Consider the following 19,708-nt stretch of genomic DNA (forward strand, 5'->3'; position numbering starts at 1 on the left):
TTATTTTATTTTATTTTATTTTATTTTATTTTATTTTATTTTATTTTATTTTATTTTATTATTTTATTTTTTATTTTTTATTTTATTTATTTTTTGGCAAACTAAGACTAGGTTCATGTAAATATAAAAGTAAAAATAAATTGTAATAAATTCTTTATTTAATACATTTATATGAATGATCAATTTCTATTTGTTGACTTTCTTTTATTGTATATATTAATCATTATATTAATTAAATTATATTAATTATATTATCTCAGTGGTACATTATATTAATATGGTATTAATATGTGTTTTAATGTCATTTTAAATATAAATCATCAATTTCTATTTGTTGACTTTATTATATTATATTATATTATATTATATTATGTTATATTATATGAATTATATTGTATTATATTATATTATATTATATTATATTATATTATATTAATTATATTATATTAATGATATTATATTATATTGATTATATTATATATTTTATCAATTATATTATATTATATTATATTTATTATAATATATTATATTAGATTATATTTTATATTTATTTAATATTATATTATATTATATTATATTATATTATATTATATTATATTAATTATATATTATATTATATATTATATTATATTATATTAATTATATTATATTATATTATATTATATTATATTATATTATATTATATTATATTATATTATATTATATTATATTATATTATATTATATTATATTATATTATATTATATTATATTATATTATATTATATTATATTATATTATATTATATTAATTATATTATATTATATTAATTATATATATTATATTATATATTACATTACATTATATCAGTGGCACATTATATGAAGTCTATATGGTTTGAAAAGTAGGGGGATATTAAAAACCTTTTCATCCTGAATATTAACTGGTATTAATATGGGTTAATTATGAATATTAATGGATAAAATGATTTAAGAGAACAAACAACTGATGTTACGCTGTCCTCTAAGGCATTTTAAATACATTAGTGGATTAAGAACACTATTATTATTCATTATGTAAGATGTGTTTGCAGGAAGTGTTACCACAACCTCTAATGGTGTTTCACACACTTCCTGTTTCTATAGCCTGAGTGTGTGATCATAAAGACAGAGCTGTAGTATCAGACCTCGGTCAATCACAGCATGTGTGTGTGTGTGTGTGTGTGTGTGTGTGTGTGTGTGTGTGTGTGTGTGTGTGTGTGTGTGTGTGTGCGCCACCCTAAGGGCTGGAGGCGAGATATAAGCGATCCCCCTTAGAGACGTGGCTCTACAATAAGAAGCAGGACGGGTATAAACAGTGGAAGTGTTTTTTCCTTCTCCTCTTCCTCTTCAGCAGCCGCTCCTCCGGCTCAGTGAAGGGCAACTATCGCTCTCCGCCACACTAATTAAAAACCTCAACGCCTTCCTTCATTCACACACACATTCACAAATTATATTTCCGCTGTTTATTGGTTACAATATCATTTTAATTAAAGACTTTTCCTTTCCATTTTCCGCAAGCGGTTCTGAGATTCCGCCCTCCGTTGTTTTTTTCCCTCTGTTGTTCTTGCGGGAGCTTTTTAAGAAAAGATTAAATGTCTTTTTAGGGCGAAATGAATTCTGTATGTGGTATTATTCCATTTTTCAGAATGATTAAGACCATGCGAACTCTTTTTCAGATATTATCTCTCATGTAGTGTGAATGTAAAAAGCCTTCAGTTTCACAGATCCAAGTGCAGATAAGTGGAGTTATCGTCTCATGAAAGAAAGAAGCCATTTTATGTCGTTTTTAATTGTTTTTGATTTAACATTTAACATAATTTTTCTTTTTTGTTTATTTCTATTTTTGTGTACTATGTTTTGTCTGTTTCTGTAAAGCGCTTTGAGATGTACATTGAAAGGCGCTAGAAAATAAAGATTTATTATTATTATTATTATTATTTTGAACTGCCTGAAACGAGTCTCACTTCCTGCACGACCCTACTTAGGCGTGTGACTAATTTGCATAATGCCAGCCTATGGTTTTCATTGGCTGCCCACGAACAGCGTCTGCTTTGCCCCGCCCTCAAACGCTGTAGCTGTAGCAGAGACTTTGGTTTGTGTTGCTCATGTTGAGAAGCTGTTTTCTGCTGCCAAAGCAAATCCACCACTTCAACAGAACGAGGACTCGCGCTCGAATTAATACGGAAAAACAATGCCATCATTCATATCACTGTGCATTTTAAAAATGCTGGGTTAAAAATAACCCAAGTTGGGTTGAAAATGGACTAACCCAGCAATTGGGTCGTTTTAACCCAGCGGTTGGGTTAAATGTTTGCTTAAAACAACCCAATTGCTGGGTTAGTTCATTTTCAACCCAACTTGGGTTATTTTTAACCCAGCATTTTTTAGAGTGTATAAATAAGCGATTGGGTTGTTTTAACCCAGTGAACGGATCGTTTTAACCCAGCGGTTGGGTTAAATGTTTGCTTAAAACAACCCAAATGCTGGGTTAAAACAACCCAATTGCTGGGTTAGTCCATTTTCAACCCAACTTGGGTTATTTTTAACCCAGCATTTTTTAGAGTGTAAAAATAATACAAAAATAACACTGAATATACACTCAAAAAAAAATGCTGGGTTAAAAATAACCCAAGTAGGGTTGAAAATGGACTAACCCAGCGATTAGGTTGTTTAAACCCTGTGAATGGGTCGTTTTAACCCAGCGGTTGGGTTAAATGTTTGCTTAAAAAAAAACAATCGCTGGGTTAGTCCATTTTCAACCCAACTTGGGTTATTTTTAACCCAGCATTTTTTAGAGTGTAATATTACTAAGCGGACTGAAGTACTGAAAGATTTGTCCTGCGTTTAGATGAATGTTTGATGGCCTGATGGGTGGAGAGGCTGTTATTGTTCTTCCAGAAGTGTGTAGTGTGTGTGTGTGTAGTGTGTGTGTGTGTGCTCAGTGTGTGTGTGTTGTGACGTGTGTGTGACAGGTGTTGGCATGGAGCGCAGACACTGATAGTGGATGTGTCTCGCTCGCTGTGGCCTTGATGTGGATGAGATGTGGATGCTAAGGTGAGGGCGGTGAATGTGTGTGAGCAACAAATACACAATGTGAAAGCGTGTCTGAAATTTTGTTATTGTGGCCTTCAAATGTCCTGTGAATTCTGTTTCCCTTTTGGATCATGCGGCATTTGAGTGAATCTTTTGAGTGAGTCATTCACCAACGAGTCTAAATGAGTCAATTTGACTGAATCAGTAATGAAAGTGAACTCGGATCCAATTAGAAATGATAACCGGAATGATTCACTTTATATTAAGATGTATTTATTATTATGTATAAATTTTCTGATATGGATTTTTGTAAACACAGATTTGTCTATGATAAAAATACCTATACTAACATCCATCATTCACCCAGGCCTGCTGAGTAATAGTCCTGACAGGATCCAGGATGAAGGATTTCTGGCTCACAGCCCATAAATCGGCCTCATAACCTGGGCTGCTCCTCATGTGGCGCTTTGCTGCATAACGGCCGAGCGTTTAGCACAACCGGTGCTCTTTAAAGTGTCTGAGGGATTGTGCTTGATGGTTTTGCTTTTAAAGGAATCACACACACACACACACACACTCTGATTTTGAAGGATGAGCCCCACATACTCCCTCCATGCCACCCACAAATTCTCCCTCGGAGGATATTTTTCTTTTTATCAATTGTCCGATGCGCGTCGTGTCCTCGGAAAATAAATCAACCGAAGCCTTTGTTTTGCGTCTGTTTCCTTATCTACCCAGCCCTCGTAATTCTGCTTAGACGACCTGCCACAGCCCCGCGCGCGTGTGTGTGTGTGTGTGTGTGTGTGTGTGTGTGTGTGTGTGTGTGTCAGCTGCTGTCCACTCCGGTGTGATTGAATCTGCATACCCCCCTGTGTGTGTCTGATAATGGTGTAAACAGTGTCGTTGTATCCTTGACTCAAAGACACACTCATACACACACTCAAATGGAAGAGGAAACACAACTTTATCTATAGCAGAGCTGTTATAGATTTGATAAATTCACAGTAATATATAATCTGTGTCTTAAACTGTTGTCACTAGTAACGCTTAGTATTTCCATTTTAAATAAATGCTGTTCTTTTGACCTTTCTATTCATCAAAGAATCCTGAACGGTTTCTATTAAATTATGAATCAGCGCAACTGTTTTCAAATTTGATAATAATAAGACATTTTCTTATTTCTTATTAAGGATCATGTGACACTGAAGACTGGAGCAATGATGCTGAAAATTCAGCTTTGGTCACATAAATATATATTTGAAAACATAGAAAACAGTTATTTTAAGATGTAATAATATTTACAATATTACAGTTTTTACTGTAATTTTGATCAAATAAATTTTGGGTGAGTTTAAGCTTCTTTAAAATCAAATATGTGACCCTGGACCACAAAACCAGTCATAATAAATGTTTTGAAATTGAGATTTATACATTATAAATAATCATGATAAGCACCATAAATAAGCTTTCCATTGATGTATCTTTGTTATGATAGGACAATATTTGGCCAAGATACGACTATTTAAAAATCTGGAATCTGAGGGTGCAAAAAAATCACTGTTAAAGGATTATTTCACTTCAAAATGAAAATGTCCTAATATTTTACTCGCCCCCATCTCATCCAAGATGTTCATGTCTTTCTTTCTTCAGTCGAAAATGGTACTTTTGCCAACGTCATGAACTTTAAGTGCAAGATGAGCAATTTAGGTTAAAATGTATATAAATGTAAATTTTTCAGCATCAGAAATATCATCAGATACAGTACAACTTACCAAAATCCATACACTCTAAAAAATGCTGGGTTTAAAATAACCCAAGTTGGGTTGAAAATGGACTAACCCAGCATTTGGGTTGTTTTAACCCAGCAATTGGGTTGTTTTAACCCAGCAGTTGGGTTAAATGTTTGCTTAAAACAACCCAATTGCTGGGTTAAAATAACCCAATTGCTGGGTTAAAACAACCCAATTGCTGGGTTAGTCCATTTTCAACCCAACTTGGGTTATTTTAAACCCAGCATTTTTTAGAGTGTATAATGTCTTGTGTAATCGCTCAAACAGTGTTTCAAACAATGTCACGTAACATTATAAATCAGAAAAGCCATTCGTTCCCGATAGTCAACAAGAAAAAAAACTCTAAATATATGCACCATATTACATAATACATTTCTGTGCAAATATTAGTGATAGATATGAACATGCTTGTGTAAGGAATAGGAGACGTGCTGGGTCAGTGAGAAGGCTGTGAAGGAAAAGAGAAGTGGACGGAGGAAGATTTACTGGCAGTGTCAGGTCAGCGTTTGTGTCGCGTGGGTCGCTGTGGATCGAGCTCTGGTGACAGAGCGGCCACAAAAGATGGAGAGACATTCCTGACACGCTGAGCATAACCGACAGAGACAGAGGAGGACAGCGAAGAGTTGAGCGGAGACGACAGACGCGCGTGGCGCAGGTACAGACACACCGCAAAAGTTTCGCTCGCACTCTGAGACCAACTGCATGGGACCGGAATGGAGTTCGCTTGCAGAGAGCTGTCAGTTAAATAAAGCTCGCGCGAGTACTGTCCGAAACCTTCTCAGGCCAGATCTAGACAGATCTGAGACACGACTGAACCCAACATCCTGTCGACTGAGATCCCATCATCCGGGTTTATATGAAGAACTGAAATACACGCATTGTGGTCATTAAAGGGTTAGTTCACCCAAAAATGAAAATTCTGTCATTAATTCCTCACCCTCATGTCGTTCGACACCCGTCAGACCTCCGTTCATATTCAGAACACAAATGAAGATATTTTAGTGTAAAGCTGATGCTGAGAAAGGCTTCAGATAGGCCTCCATTGGCATTCAGTACATTTACACTCACAAGACCCATAAAAGGCTCTTAAAACGTCGTTACAAAGTCCATCTCACCACAGTGACTCTACAATAATTTTACGATGCGACGACAATAGTTTTTGTGCACAAAAAAAATCTAAATAACGACTTTATTCAACCTCTTCTTGTCTTCCGTGTGTGTCTCCACGACGCATGCGCGAGAATATGACGTAGCGCCAGCGTTCGGGAATCCATGAAATGCCACTTTAACCCCATTTTGAGAACTACGCCGAGACCTAAAGCACGATCAATGTAGAATTCAACAGCTTAGACACGCGCGTCTTCCTCTGCTTGTAAACAAATCGCTTCTGGGTCATGTGTCCGAACGCCGGATCTGCGTCATATTCTGCGTCATATATATAGGAAGAGTTTCGTTGCAAAACGAGATATATCCATTTTGATAAATGTTGGTTATTTGACATTATTATTTAAGACATCAACAGTCAAGTTCATTCACAATTTTTTGTACATTAAACTATTACTTGAGCTCAGTGAAGGCCAGGGAGACAATATTCTTCAAATCCAGGATATTTTTTATTTAATTTTATGTCCATAAATAGTTCATAAACAAGTCAAAAACCATGCCAAAATGCTAAATATTTATCTTAAAGAGCACCTATCATGGCATTTAAAATGTTCCAAATATTGTTTTAGAAGTCCCCAACAACAGTTTTTGCATGCAATGACAAAAAAGACTTTAGTTTTCTTATAATATGTATTTATTTTTACCTGTTTTGACAGCGATTCTCAAATGATTCCTTTAGTGATTCACTTTTCAAAACCCCGCCTTTACGTGACGCTGATCTGCGCTGATTGGTCAGATGACCCAGTCAGTTGTAATTGGTATAGTCTGTGCAGATATTTTCAGAAACGGAACGCCCATCAAAGTCTTATAGTGACAGTAATTTGTTAATATGTGTCAGGAGTTATGAATATGAAAACCGCGTCGGTACCGTTTGATTGTAATATGAGCCTCAGCTGATTTCATTCATAAAAAAACTCCTCACGAAGACTCGCGACAAATCAACATCCCTCAGGGCTTTTAGTTCAAAAGTGTGCAGATGAGGAGACATATTGATAGATTCTCATATGTCTGTGTCAAATTTCTAAACAGAGGAGTATTTTTTATTCAATACTTCCTCAAAATGGGCAGATGTAGCCTAATCATGAGCGATTGAGTCTCTTACGTGTTGTTTTCAATTCATCCTGGCAGCCAGAGGGCGCTCTGTGCACATGTAGTCCATATATGGTACAGACAGACGAAGAAGAACCATGTGCCATAATAAAAGTCCATAATAAAAGCTTCCTGAGATCGCGAAACATGCAAATAGAGACATTTGACGATTAAATAAACACACAATCGCGACAATGTATGGTTTGTCTTCAAGCCACTTAGTCTTCAAATGCTCATCCTTGGGCAGATGAAAAAAGTTTGCTTTTGAGTCACACTTCAGAACAGCGTCTCGTGGCCATGATGTTTTCTAGTTTTCACAGGCGTCTCGTGGCCATGATGTTTTCTAGTTTTCACTGGCGTCTTGGAGCAATAAGTGGCCGTATCGTATTCAAATAACTTGACAAGTTGACGTCATCTAGTCAGAGAAAAAGCTTCGGTCTTCTAACGATTCTTAAAAATGACTCAGAGTCGACTCTTACTTTTGAAAGAAAATAACTATATATACGGTGTACTGTCATATTTCAAAATTTTGAAGGATGTTTTTGTTCACTTAGATCTATGTTACACACTACATGAAAGGTACATTTCAAAATTCCATGATAGGTGCTCTTTAACATTGTCAAACATCTTAAATTGGTTAAAAAAACTATACATCATAAATATATGGAATAGTATATACAAAGATTGATTAATAATAATAAGATTCCGAGTTAGTTTTGGCCAGAACATACACAACATACATTTTTTTATTTTTTTTTTGCAAAACGCTATATATCCACCTTAGGCTATATTCTACTGTAATACCATTAAGGAAAGCTAGTGAATCAATGTTATCCTGGTCCACTTTTGTAGCGTTTTTATACATTTTGAAAGTTGAAGGCTACATCTTCACCTGCAGTTTGTCGGCATGACACAGACCAACATTAGCTACTCGCAGTCGCACGATGACCACAAGTAATCTTTGGATGTTTTCCCTCCCCTGAATGCCTTGCCCGTATAGTCTTCTCCCTTTGATGATTTTCTTTAGATGCCTTCCTCTTTCTCCCAACAGCAGCTGGAATGACCGGCTCCAATCCGTCATCGAAATCCATAACGTTAGCTTGACTGAAGCTTTGATCCTCTGACTGACAGACAGCTGTTGATCAGTGACGTAGCCTACGTGACTGACAGCTCGCCTACAGTATAATCAATTAAATGGTAAACGTTTTTTGGTTCGCCTATTGAATCCTCTTTTTAAAAATATGTTTTTTTGTTTTGATATTATCGTTAAATCACTGAGCAAACTCGGAGCACTTCACCGGCGGTGACTCTCTCCTCGCGTGACATCCTGAGCTCGCGCAGCATCCTGAACGTTATATCGCACTTTGTGAAGAAACTGGGCTGGCGTATATCGCGTTTTGTGAAAAAATACATTTTGTAGTAGGCTTAAAATGTACATTTTTAAATCTTATTAATGGCAGCAATTCACACATAGATTAAGGTACATCTAAACAGTGATTTCCAATAATAAAATCCAAATGTCAAAAAATGGCGTTTATCGCGTTTTGCAACCGAACTCTTCATATATATATATATATTCATATATATTGGTTTTCTCTAAAGCTCACTCGAATTCAGGGGCGCCGCTAAAGGGGGGAAAGTTAGGACGATTCTGAAGGAATTGAAAATAATCAAAGATATTTGATATTTGAAATCCAACAAAGAAATTTGCTTAACTGTTGTCAACACATTTGCTTATCAGAAGGGCCTGAAAGACAAAAGACAGGCCTGTAGGCCACATGGGGTGCCACACCTTTACAGTGGGGGAAGTCTGGTCTGATTGGTCAGTTTGAATGTTATGTTTGAGTTTGGTCTGATTGGTCAGTTTAAAAGAATACATTTGGTTTCAGTCACATGGTCAAGGAATAGATAAAAGAGGATTGGAACTGTGGATCTTTCTATAGGTGTTTCTCAATGTCAAGGATCCTTCCTCTGCAGGACTGGTTCTTCCAAGTCACTTCCTTCAGAGGCTCGGCGAGGCTCCTCTTTAGCATTTGGACAACACGTAAATGGAACAGGCTAGCAAGTGCACGTCATTGCGTCATTATGTCAGTGAAAAGGTCCGTTAGCCATCAATAACGTAATTTGTATAATATCAATACGGTTGTAATTTGTACTGGCATTTAAAAGTTAAACTTTACTTATATTTACTACGGTTATAACAAATGTTTGGTAACGTAAATACTTACACTTGAAAGCATATTGGCCCGTTAACCCTCAGAGCCCTACGGCATCGCCCACGACGTCACACGGCACCTCCGATAAATATCTATATTACTTCATGAAACTTTTATCGATTTTCTTACCGTTTTTTCCAGCAGAAAGCTAACGAGCTAGCCATCACGGGGGTGTCTTTGGTGTCTTTGTAGCCTTTACAGAAGGTTTTCTATCCAGCCTGGAACATGTGCATCTTTTTGGAGTTGTTCAGCAATAAATCAAAACGCTTACATCCAAAATTTATCCACTTGATGTCCATAATTTATAAATTTTCCGTCATTTTTGCCGCTAGCGCGATGCTAGCTGCCATTTTGGATGAGGGTTTGACCAATGACAGGCTGATCCGTCATCCACGTTGGTGTGCGTCATTACGCATGAACCACAGCTCTATTATTGTGGAGAGAGAGCGACGCACGGCTAGTGTTGAGGAGAGAGAGAGAGAGAGAGACGCGCTGCAGTTTTTAGTAGTTTTGTGGAGAAAGTTTGAGGAGAAAGTTTGAGGAGAAGTTCCTGATAGGAACTGTTTTGAGGCTTGGCACCAGTAAATATCCAAAATCCAAAGAGGCCAAAAGCGCCTGGACTTTTTTTGGAAAAATGTAAATAGTTTTGGTTCTGTATAAGTTATCATGTTTATTCCTGAGTTCCAGGACTCCAAAGACTTGAACAAACTGTTTTCCAGAGGAAATATGCTTAGCTTTTATTTATTTGTGTGTGTTTTCAATAAATATTTGAGTGATTCAATTTCCGTTTTATGTTTTCATTTGTCTTTATGGTCCCATAACTTATTTTACATTCAGGTGACATCAATGCAACACAAATATACTGACAGTGCAGCTTGTCTTGAAAAAAAAGATGTGTGTCAATTGTCTGTGCACAACAGGGTTGATGTTTTACAAGCTTTTTTAGTAAATAACACCAGGCGGAAAATTAATTGTAAAAATACCCTTAGGTCTTAAAGGGTTAAAGCTCCAACTCCGCCAACGTCCGATATTTTGTATTTTTTTAACATGATAGCAAAGCTGCGCGCATAGGATTGTGGGTGATTTGAGAACGCTAAGTGCGCGAAGTCTACTCATATATGTATATGGCATATTTTCCGAACGAAGGACTCAAACCTTGGTTGAAATTCCGAGGATCCTCGACATTGGAACAGCCCTTCGACGGACGTCCATGACATAACATCCTCGGAAATCTGGCTTCAGAGGATCCTTCCTTGACATTGAGAAACGCCTTCTTTTTCCTCTGGCTCTCTTGCTCTCTGGCTCTTGAGGACATTGGGGGCTCTCTTCCTCTCTCTCTCCCCCACTCTCTTTCTCTCTCTCTCTCTAACATTGTATTCATGCTGTGTACGATTAATGGTATAAGTTTATCATCTCATTCATCCATTTTGAAACTATTTTAAGTGTAACCATAACCAGATTTTGTCATTTAATCCTTTCTATTACGAATACTGTGTTAACCAGTTTTGATTTAGTATTGACTTTGAAGTGCTCCCTATTGCAATACAATATAGTCACCTTATAGCAACGCTCTCCCACATATTTTGCTATTGTAACTGCGCTTATCTCCGTCGTTGGTATAAGTTGCGGTGGGTGGAAATAGACGAGAAATGTACAGTTTTCTTCCATCTTTCTGATAATGTTTCTTTAGTCTTCTGGCAACCCTGCAGATTGAACCATCTACAGGAGTCCACTCTTACAATTCTAAGGGCCCACGCACTTTTGGGGCCCCCAGAAATTGGTTTTATTAGTAGTAACAGTACTAGTAGTAATGTGATAGAAATTTTGAACGTATAATCTACCAAAGAGTTACAAATATAACAAAATGATGGCTTATTTCTGCTTTTCCGGCAAAATACAGCAAAACATTCCACTCGCGAACCACTCACGCTCACGGGTAAAACGACATTTGCTCAAATCCCAGTCCAACATGACATTTCTCTGTATTGTAGGCTACTATACTTGTTGTAGCCATTAAGAAAAGGTATTTAGTTTTATATTTATGTTTAAATATTATAATGTTATTTTTTATGTCTATCTATATTGTCAATCTGTCAATCTATGTTGATTATGAAAAGTGAACAGCATGAGTGAGAAATTACACATCATAAGATGCGCATGATTGTGACCACATTAAGTTTTGTTTTGTAGAAAGCCTTTCTTTAAAGTAAATTTCATTTTGTATCTTAATTTGAATCAATGTTTCATCAGCCAATTGGGGCATTCTGGGTTGAACGAGCAGAGCTTAATTGGTCAGTATTATTAAATTGCAGACAAAGATTTTGGATAGCTAGGTTGGTGCGGTAGGGGGCCCAACATCATACTCTTTCATAGGGCCCAAAATTGCTAGCGGCGCCCCTGCTCAAATTAGTTTTAGATCATCAGACATGAAGGTGCATTGCATTCTGGTCTGAAACCATCTGTATTTCTGTGTCTCGTGTTATATCATTTATTTATTAGCGAGTCAGTAAGGCAGCTGGCTTTGGTTTTGGACACATTTATAAAGGACAGCTAACCGTATGAAGGATCATGTGACTAAAAAATTCAGCTTTGATCACAGGAATAAAATATAGCTGCAAGCAGCAATACCGGGGCCAAGCGTAACAGAAGCAAACAAGGAAGCTAGCAGCAGACCAACTGAAAAAATTAGTGAAGACATTTGAAGACAATTTTAAGCAAATATGTTAAAACCCCACATTAAAACATTGAGTTATATAGAGCCAATGTCATATTTTTTTTAATTATAGTGCCACCAAGAGGCACAATCCTATTATTTTTGAGCCCATACATGTGTGTGTCAATTTTGGTGAAAATATCTAATTTCGTTTTGGAGTTGTAGGTATTTATATGAAAAAACACTTCTGACATCTGAATTTGATTGGATTTTACTCCCCCGTACTATCAATATTTTGACATTAGCTTTTGGTTATCAACCTATGTTTCCGAATTTCTGACGCTAGTTTCGTCTCGATCGGACTAGCGGTTTCCAAGATATCAGCTAACATTTTATAAGCGTTAAATTACCACGCTACACAAACCATACGCCGAAATCTGGCAAGTCTGGTATCGTTGGACTTGGTAAGGATTCGGGAGACTAGAAAATTTACTCCCATGAAAATAAGTCAATCACACCCAAAGTTATAAGCATTTGGAAAAAAACTCCACTAGGGGGTGCTGTTTTTAAGCTTCTCAGGCTCCTTCAGGGCATCAAGCTGATGACCCAAACCGAGTTTCGGAACAATCCGTTCATGTGTTCATAAAATACAGCATTTTAGCACATAATTCAAAATGGCCGATATGGTAAAATTGGATATCAGACGACTCGGCATGCCGTCCTGAATCTAACGAGACTTTTATGATTTTTTTGACAAACGGTTCAGAAGTTATAAGCAAAAATAGCCATTTTTCGTATCTCCGGACCAGTAAGTGGCACAACGCCGAAACGCTGCATGTCGCCTCAAGGTCATGCTTGTGATTACCTTCGGTGCTTGTCCCCTAATTACAGTTTAAGGCAATGTTGTGGCTAAAATTGTGGGTGGGCCGGAATAATTCACATCACCCCATGTTTTTGACCTGGCTTAATTTGGAAGAAAAAAATGCATGGCACTAAACGCCCATGACTTAAAGGTATGAAGTATGTAAGATAAAAATGAAATAGGTCATAAAGCAAACAGGGCAACGCGCTACAATGAGCGCTTCAGTACAACATCATCATGCAGACAAATGTTCCCGTTTATCAAGTTTAATTGTATGTTTCCAGTGTGAAGAGCCTCAAATAGTTGTGGTGTGTCGTGTCAAAAATGCTATCGGTGCAGATGTGTTGGATAGATTTATTATATACTAAATAAGTCATTGTTATTACACCGCGTCTTTGGCTCTTTAAAGCACTACTGTAGGTGGTTTGCTACAGAATCAGAGAATAAAAAGATCTTCTAGCACATCTCTGACTGTAAAACCTGTGCCCTTTGGAGTGTGTGTGGATCAGGAGCTGTTTTTGCTCCACATACAGTGATAACCTTGTCCAGGGTCAGGCGTGATGTCTGAGCGTCTCCTCGGACCTGCAGGGATAGATGGTGTCCGACCGTCAGAAGGGTTTCTCTGAATATTTCCATGTAATTATGGAGTTCTGACACACGTGTCTCTGTTATCAGAAATATCGGCCTCTCGTTTAGTTTTGGTTTGGTGTTGTTTGTGGATACGAGTATTTGTTTTTTTTAACAGTTTAAAGGCCAAAGTCCCCTTCGGTCAGCATGTTCTTCAACAGATCACCTCTATGGGTCATCTATCTATCTATCTATCTATCTATCTATCTATCTATCTATCTATCTATCTATCTATCTATCTATCTATCTATCTATCTATCTATCTATCTATCTATCTATCTATCTATCTATCTATCTATCTATCTATCTATCTGCCATTCTATCCATCCATCCATCCATCCATCCATCCATCCATCCATCCCAGAATACCCTAGCAACCACCCAGAATACCCTAGCAACCACCCAGAATACCCTAGCAACCACCCAGAATACCCTAGCAACCGTGTAGCATCCACCCAGAACACCATAGAAACCACTCGAGTACCCGAGCAACTACCCCAAGTGACCTAGCACCCGCATAGCAACACCCTAGCAACCACGAGTACCTTAGCAACCACATAGCAACACCCTAGCAACCACCCCAAGTACCATAGCAACCCCCCGAGTACCCTAGCAACCATCCTAGCAACCACCTGAGTACCCTAGCAACCACACAACAACACAACCACCCCAAGTACCCTAGCAACCGCATAACAACCACCCGAGTACCCTAGCAACCACCTGAGTACCCTAGCAACCCCGGTAGCAAACTTTTAAAAAACAAAACTTTAAACTTTTTTAAACGTTTTTAAACTTTCTGGTACGGCTTTCACAAGCCAACTTAAAGTTTGTCTCGACAAACTTTTTTATCTAGTTTATGTATTATTTTTTTTTTGGAAACTGTGATACATTTCTTTCAGGATTCTTTGATGAATAGAAAGTTCAAAAGAACAGCATTTATTTAAAATAGAAATCTTTTGTAGCATTAAAATGTCTTTAATGCATCCTTGTTGAAAAAAGTACTATTTTCAATAATAAAAAACCCTTCTTGTCCTCAATCTTTTCAACAGTAGTGTACAATTATTCAATTCCCATAGCAAATCAGGTTTATTGGCAAAATGTACAGACTTTCAGCTGTTTGCAATGAACAAATCAAACAAAAGTAATTGAAATAGCTCAACAAGATAAGTGGTTTCCCCAAATTCTACTGAAAATGCAACATTTAATGACTTCTGCACTCTCAAAATGATTCAACCCCTTCATGGCAAGCATCTTTAGCACTTAGTAGAACACACTTTTGCTGTCATGACCTGCTGCGAATGAGATGTATAACCAGACAGCAGCTTCTGGCAGCGTTTCTGAGGAAGCTCAGCCCGTTCCTCATGAGCAATGGCCTCAATATTCTTGGGCTTGTGTGCTGCAACCACCGCCTTCAAATCCCACCGGAGGTTTCCATGGGGCTGGAGTCAGGTGACTGTGATGACTTCTGCAACCAAGCCTTGGAGGAATTTGAGGTTTGCTTGGGATCTATAGCCGCTTTTTCACTATCGGGTCAGTGTGAGCCAGGGCTTTCATCGGGCCGGACTGGGCTAATAGCCTCGGACCTGTAGCACCGAGCCCAAAACTAAGCGCGAGAACTGTCCGAAACCTTCTCAGGCCAGATCTAGACAGATCTGAGACACGACTGAACCCAACATCCTGTCGACTGAGATCCCATCATCCGGGTTTATATGAAGAACTGAAATACACGCATTGTGGTCATTAAACATTTGCTTGATTTTCAAAGCTCACTCAAATTAGTTTTAGATCATCAGACATGAAGATGTGGTGCATGCTGGTCTGAAACCATCTGTATTTCTGTGTGTGTCGTGTTACATCATTTATTGGTTAGCGAGTCAGTAAGGCAGCTGGCTTTGGTTCTGGACACATTTATAAAGGATATTTTCTAACCTTATGAAGAATTTGAAATATAGCGCAAATAGAGCTTAATTGAAATTTTGTAGGTGGTGCTATTGAGCGGTTTTGCCACACCCAATTCTGAAACCCGTATCAGACGTAATGTTCAGCACTTCTGACGCGTGTGCAAAGTTTCATGAGTTTTCGAGCATGTTTAGGCCCTCAAGAACGCAATTAATTTCGGAGAAGGAGAATAATAGGCTGAGCGATTACAATAGGGTCCTCATACCATCAGTGCTCGAGCCCTAAATACTGTCAATACAGCTGGAAAATGTATTATTCAAGCCCCAGGGCATTTGGGTTGTTTTAACCCAGCGGTTGGGTTAAATGTTTGCTTAAAACAACCCAATCGCTGAGTTAAAACAACCCAATTTTCAACCCAACTTGGGTTATTTTTAACTCAGCATTTTTTAGAGTGTTTACGCTTTAATTTCTACCAGCTTACAAATATAGAATTTACTTCTTCTTTTTTTTTTCATTCTTGTCTGAAATTTTTTTTCTGCATTATTTACTTCACACCAGAATCATTCAGATATTTCCAAGTGGTAACCTCCTGCAGTTTCTCTTGAAGCCGAGACGGAAGTGAGTTAAACTGCAGTTCATGGACTGGCCACTAGAGACAGACTCCAGAAGGAGCAGAATCTCATTGAGCTCATGTTAAAATGCCCAACTTTACAGCAGAAGAACACATTTTTATTGTGGTTTTGGTTTATACGGCTAATTTTGCCCTTCGTGATGACTGTGAGGGGGTGAATTATTTTATAACTCATTCGTTTACATTATATAAAGCCTTAAAGTGCTGCATAATTAAGGGCGTGGCCACTTTGAGTGACAGGTGGATTGCCGTTTATCTGCTGTCTGTTAGTCACCTCAGCTCCGCCCACGTCCCGCCTCTTTGACCATTTTCTGTTATCCGATGACGCGCTGACAAGATGGCGACGGCCAGCTCGACCCGACTTTACGCTTCAAATCTGCTCTTCAGATCCCTATGGGCGACGCCACGGACACTACGTCCATATTTTTTTACAGTCTATGGATATTTCATGTGTTTTAGCTCAAACTAATGAAGCCCTTGATCAGGTGTGCTTGAGACGACACCGGTTTGCAGATTTGTGCTGTTGTGAGGGATTCTGTTCAGGGGGTCGAGTCATTAAAAGTTGCATTTTCAGTTGAATTTGGGGAAACCACTTGAAACACTGGAAGCCCCATCGAGGCCCGATCAAGCCTGGAAGTGCCAGTGGAAACGTGACTGGCCCTGACACACACTAGCACACACGCTTTTGGCCAGACAGTGGAAACGTGGCTATTGACCTGTTGGAAGGTCCAATAACGGCCAAGCTTCAGCTTCCTCACTGACGGCATGACGTTTTCTCCTACACTCTAAAAAAAAAAAGGTACAATTCCTGTCACTGGGGCGGTACCTTTTCAAAAGGTACACTTTTATTCATTTTAGGTACTAATATATTAGCCTGGCTCCGCCCTCCTACGTACTTCCGCTCAATTTTCATTTTCCTTCAGTTCTCCGTCTGGGACTGCGGTATATTCTTAGGTTTTCTCCGAACAAATTTTAACCGGTCCAATCAGCGAACAGAGGGCGTGGCTGAGAGCGATGACGCTGATGTTGTGCGCTAGTTTGAGTTGTAGTTCAGGAATGGCGGCGGAGAAAAGATGTGAGCGAAGCCATTCGGTCCGTTGTGGGACAGCTGACAAATAATCAGAAGTTAAAGCCGGAGCAAGAACAATCTTTGCTGAGTTTTGTTGGGAAAAGTTTGATCTTCCAGCTCGCTCTGTTAGTGGTGAAGGAGTTGCTGAAGCTCTATTCGGACGGTAATTGTTTCGGAAGGTGTTGTCATTATTTACAGCGGCTAGTCAGTGATTTTATTGCCGTCCGTCTCCCAATACCCGCGTAAAAATCCCCGGCCGAATGACCGACTGTTTTAGACAAACACAAGGTCATGTGGTCATTTAATTGCTGTCCGAGTCCACATCTCTGAGTTCTCAAAAATATATCACTTCAAAATTCACTGTTTATATCCTTTTTGACCCATGCAAAGCACCGTACGGTTGCGCTTCGCTGTAGTTTGGATGCATTTCTATTTTCAAGAGCAATTTATTTCATCACCGCTCAAAAAATAAAAAGAAGAAAAGCCCGTAAACATTTGAATTGGGCCGTTATTGGACCGGTTCTTCACCGGTTCTTTGACTAAGGTGCTATATAGCACCTCTGAAGAACCGCCGAAGAACCGCTGAAGCACCAAAATTGGTGCTATATAGCACTAAAAAAGGTTCCCCTATGATTACGAGCCAAGAATCATTTTTGGTGCCATATAGAACCTTTTTTTTTTAGAGTGCACTTCCTCCACCACTGGTAATGACTAAAAATACGGCATGTGAATGCTTGAAGCTCGTCTCACGTCCAATGGTTTGTTGAGTGTGTGATGTTGTGTGTCCTGCAGCTCCCACGATCCTGAACGAGCTGAACTGGACTCAGTCTCTGGAGCGGGTGTTCATCGAGAACAGTCGTGAGGATCCTTCCCTGCGCTGGCAGGTTTTCGGCAGTGCCACGGGGGTCACCAGATACTACCCAGGTACAGTTCTGCCCCTGCTCTGCACCCCAGCACATCCTTGGGTCCACACGGTAAAAAAAAATCCCCATAAAATTTAGGGCAAAAAAACGGCAGCTGTGGTTGCCAGAACTTTACTGTAAAAAATAAGGCAGTAACGTTTTAGGTTTTTACAGGACAGCACCATATAATTTAAAGGTTTATAATGTAATAATTACGGTTAAAAAATTATTTTACAGTTCAAAACCATATAATTTTAAGGTTTATATTGTCATAATTACGTGTACACTATAAAAAAAAGTACGGTAAAAAACCTATGTCATTAACTGTAATAATGTTAAATTACCAACCTATTGAAATACTAATATCTGTAATGCACCTTTGATACTGACAAGCACCAATCACAGTGGAGATGAGAGTCACATGATGAATCAAAGCTCATCACAAGCAGCTTTTTAAAGGACAATACTATATAGAAGGTGCATAGTCATTCACACAAACACTAAACACCATCATGGTAACACACAAGACATTTTAAAAATGCAATAAACATTAATTTAACAACATTAGATGTAACATAAAACCCTAATGTACATAATTGATTAGAACAAACTAAGATGAAAATGAAAATACATCAAAGTGTCAAACAGGGAAATCTGGGAATGTCAATTTACGTTTTTTCACTGTAAATTACACAATGACTTTTCTTTTTCACTTGCAAAAACTGTCAATTTAACGGTATTTTACTGTAAATTAAATTTAAGGTTAGTCACCGTATATAGTACACAAACTTTCTGTTAAAGGGTTAGTTCACCCAAAAATGAACATTTCTGTCATTAATTACTGACCCTCATGTCGTTGGACACCCGTCAGACCTCCGTTCATCTTCAGACACAAATGAAGATATTTTAGTGTAAATCTGATGGCTCTGAAAGTCCTCCATTGGCTCAATGCACTTTACACTCTCAAGACCCTTAAAAGGCACTAAAGACGTTACAAAGTCCATCTCACTACAGTGGCTCTAAAATAACTTTATGAATCGGCGAGAATAGTTTTTGTGCGCAAAAAAACCCTAAATAACGACTTATATAGTGATGACGATTTCAAAACACGGCCTCGTGAAGCTTCGAAGCGTTATGAATCAGTGAGTCGATTCAGCAGTTTGAATCGCCGAATTTCAGCAGTTTGGCGGTTTGACACGCGATCCGAATCATGATTCGACTCACTGATTCATAACGCTTCAAAGCTTCATGAGGCCGTGTTTTGAAATCGTCGTCACTATGTAAGTCGTTATTTAGGGGTTTTTTTGCGCACAAAAAAGATTCTCGCCGATTCATAAAGTTATTGTAGAGCCACTGTAGTGAGATGGACTTTGTAACGACGTCTTTAGTGCCTTTTAAGGGTCTTGAGAGTGTAAAGTGCATTGTGCCAATGGAGGCCTTTCAGAGCCATCAGATTTACACTAAAATATCTTCATTTGTGTCTGAAGATGAACGGAGGTCTGACGGGTGTCGAACAACATGAGGGTAAGTAATTAATGACAGAAATTTTCATTTTTGGGTGAACTAACCCTTTAACCAATTAACTGTTTTTCACTATAGCATTTTTACAGTCTTTTACCGTTAAAATCACAATCATTTTTTACAGTGCAGTCAAACTCTGAGTGTGTCCTGTTTTCTCTCCAGCCACTAAGTGGAGAGCCCCCAACAAGATTGACCTGTATGATGTGAGGAGACGCCCGTGGTGAGTATCGTCCG

The 19,708-nt window shown here is 38.3% G+C and overlaps 1 protein-coding gene across 3 annotated transcripts in view; it reads left to right on the forward strand.

Annotated features, from left to right (window-relative positions):
• cacna2d2a (calcium channel, voltage-dependent, alpha 2/delta subunit 2a) overlaps positions 1 to 19,708 on the forward strand; it is a 399,611-nt gene that overhangs the window by 273,760 nt on the left and 106,143 nt on the right. For all 3 annotated transcript variants that reach the window (XM_079841618.1, XM_079841619.1, XM_079841620.1), the window contains 2 exons: positions 17,844 to 17,975; positions 19,637 to 19,694. In XM_079841618.1, the coding sequence (XP_079697744.1) occupies positions 17,844 to 17,975; positions 19,637 to 19,694 (190 nt within the window). The remainder of the gene's footprint in view (positions 1 to 17,843; positions 17,976 to 19,636; positions 19,695 to 19,708) is intronic.

This window comes from Gobio gobio (genome assembly GCF_949357685.1).
Source record: "Gobio gobio genome assembly, chromosome: 17".
Taxonomy (NCBI): domain Eukaryota; kingdom Metazoa; phylum Chordata; class Actinopteri; order Cypriniformes; family Gobionidae; genus Gobio; species Gobio gobio.